Source organism: Cynoglossus semilaevis, chromosome 1 (assembly GCF_000523025.1).
Source record: "Cynoglossus semilaevis isolate Cse_v1.0 chromosome 1, Cse_v1.0, whole genome shotgun sequence".
NCBI classification, from domain to species: domain Eukaryota; kingdom Metazoa; phylum Chordata; class Actinopteri; order Pleuronectiformes; family Cynoglossidae; genus Cynoglossus; species Cynoglossus semilaevis.
Window position 1 is genome coordinate 1,024,208 of NC_024307.1, and position 1,771 is coordinate 1,025,978.

Genomic DNA, 1,771 nt, shown 5'->3' on the forward strand with positions numbered 1-1,771 from the left:
CCATATTCCCCCGCCTCTCTATCGCGCTGGCTGCTGTGCATATGTTTTAAATAACAACTGTCTCTCTGGGTCATTTGTGGGTCAGAAATTATGATTGAGCGAATGTTTCAGGGCTGCAGAGAATATGTGGCAGTGGGAGAAAAAGACTGAGGTGAAAGTGCACAGTCAGAGGAGAGAAGCTTGACAGAGGAAGAATGAGAAGACAGAAGTACACAGCCTCTGATTCAGGGATTTCACTCCACTACAACACCTAGCCACCCAGCAGTGGGATCTCAAAGTATCAACTTGTGGCAGAACCACTGGTTTTGTTATTTACTAACCCCCGAAGCACGAGTCACGTCTGACAACCTAACACCACATCACTTCACTTGGTACAGTATCAGTCACTGATATGGTCTGCCTGGTAAAGCAGTGGTAGTCAACTGGTGGGTCACGGCCCAAAAACGCATCATGAAACAGTTTGCAGTGGGTCACAGGCCTTTACGGAAGCAAAAGATTTTGAGAAAAAATTTAAACAATCTGCATATTTTTTTTACCTATTCACACCTCTTAACAGCAGGTGGTGATCATTTCCACATCATGCAAGTTGATACAGCATTTCACGTCGTAGAAAAAGACACACCAACTCTATTGACATTTGCTACCTGAGCAGGGTGAAATGCAGGTACGACTGGGTGTTGGGAAACCATGAAGCTGTTGAAACTGAAGCGCCATTTAGAAACAGAAGACGATTCTCTCAAACAGGGCTGCACAATTAATCAAATTTTAATCACAATCTTGATTTTGGCTGTCACCGTTAAATTAACATTTTACAAAGCAGTCTCTGCTGCATATAAAATCAGGCACTTTCAGCCAACAACCATCAAAAGCTGCCTAATTAGTAAGTGAGCACCAGTAATAATCATGATTTCAAAATTGATTAAGAAAAAAAAATCTGGATTATAATTTTGGTCATCATAAAAAAAAAAAAAAAAATCTGGATTATAATTTTGATCATCATCGTGCAGCCCTGCTCTCAGAGATAAACCCACAGAGTAGTTCAGAAGTTGAAGGCGGGTCATGAAGTTAGACCAGTTAAGAAGCTCTGTTAGAAGGTACTCTCAAACACTTATTCACTACATGGTGACCTATTGCAATGACAGGAACCAAGTCACATGTTTCACTGTTTTATTTGCCATAAACGTTGAAGCAGTTAAAGTGACCAACGTTCACTTTTCTTCTGTTTACATAATTAAGGTTCAGAAGTTTGGCCAAAAGGTAGGGAGAGTGACTTACGATAAGCTGTTTCAGGCCATTGAAGGACTGCTCCACAGAGTTGGCAGTAAGAACTTGGCGCTTTGAGGCTGCCTGCTCTCCAAGGAATCGAACCATGAGGTCTTTTACAGCATCACCCTGCATCCATAAAACAAAACAGAAAAGGTTTACATATTCCAACAGGACACAATAAAACACAGTATTATGAGGTGAGTGTATAATCATGGATCTTTGTCACTCCAAACAATTCATGTTGAGCTGAATTTAACATATTATCCAGTTTCTCATTGACATAACCAACTGCAGACACGATCATTTTACTACTACGACATCTGAGGCTAGTTTAATTAGCTCATTACAGGTGAAACTACTGCAGGTTTCTTAAAGCATAAAATGAAACGTCATAACTTACAAAAAAAGGTATTGACTTAATGAAGGAACATGTTTGGAATTGTACTACATGTCCTACCTGCAGGTTATCAAACTTCAGCCCAGGCATGGTCAGTCTGTTGGTGTC

At 40.5% G+C, this 1,771-nt stretch overlaps 1 protein-coding gene across 1 annotated transcript in view; it reads right to left on the reverse strand.

Annotated features, from left to right (window-relative positions):
* The window catches only part of trappc12 (trafficking protein particle complex subunit 12), a 33,117-nt gene extending 31,352 nt beyond the window's left edge, over nt 1–1,765 (reverse strand). The window contains 2 exon segments of the mRNA XM_025058300.1: nt 1,276–1,392; nt 1,724–1,765. Coding sequence (XP_024914068.1) covers nt 1,276–1,392; nt 1,724–1,753 — 147 coding nt within the window. The 5' untranslated portion in view covers nt 1,754–1,765.
* Between the last annotated feature and the right edge of the window lie 6 nt (nt 1,766–1,771).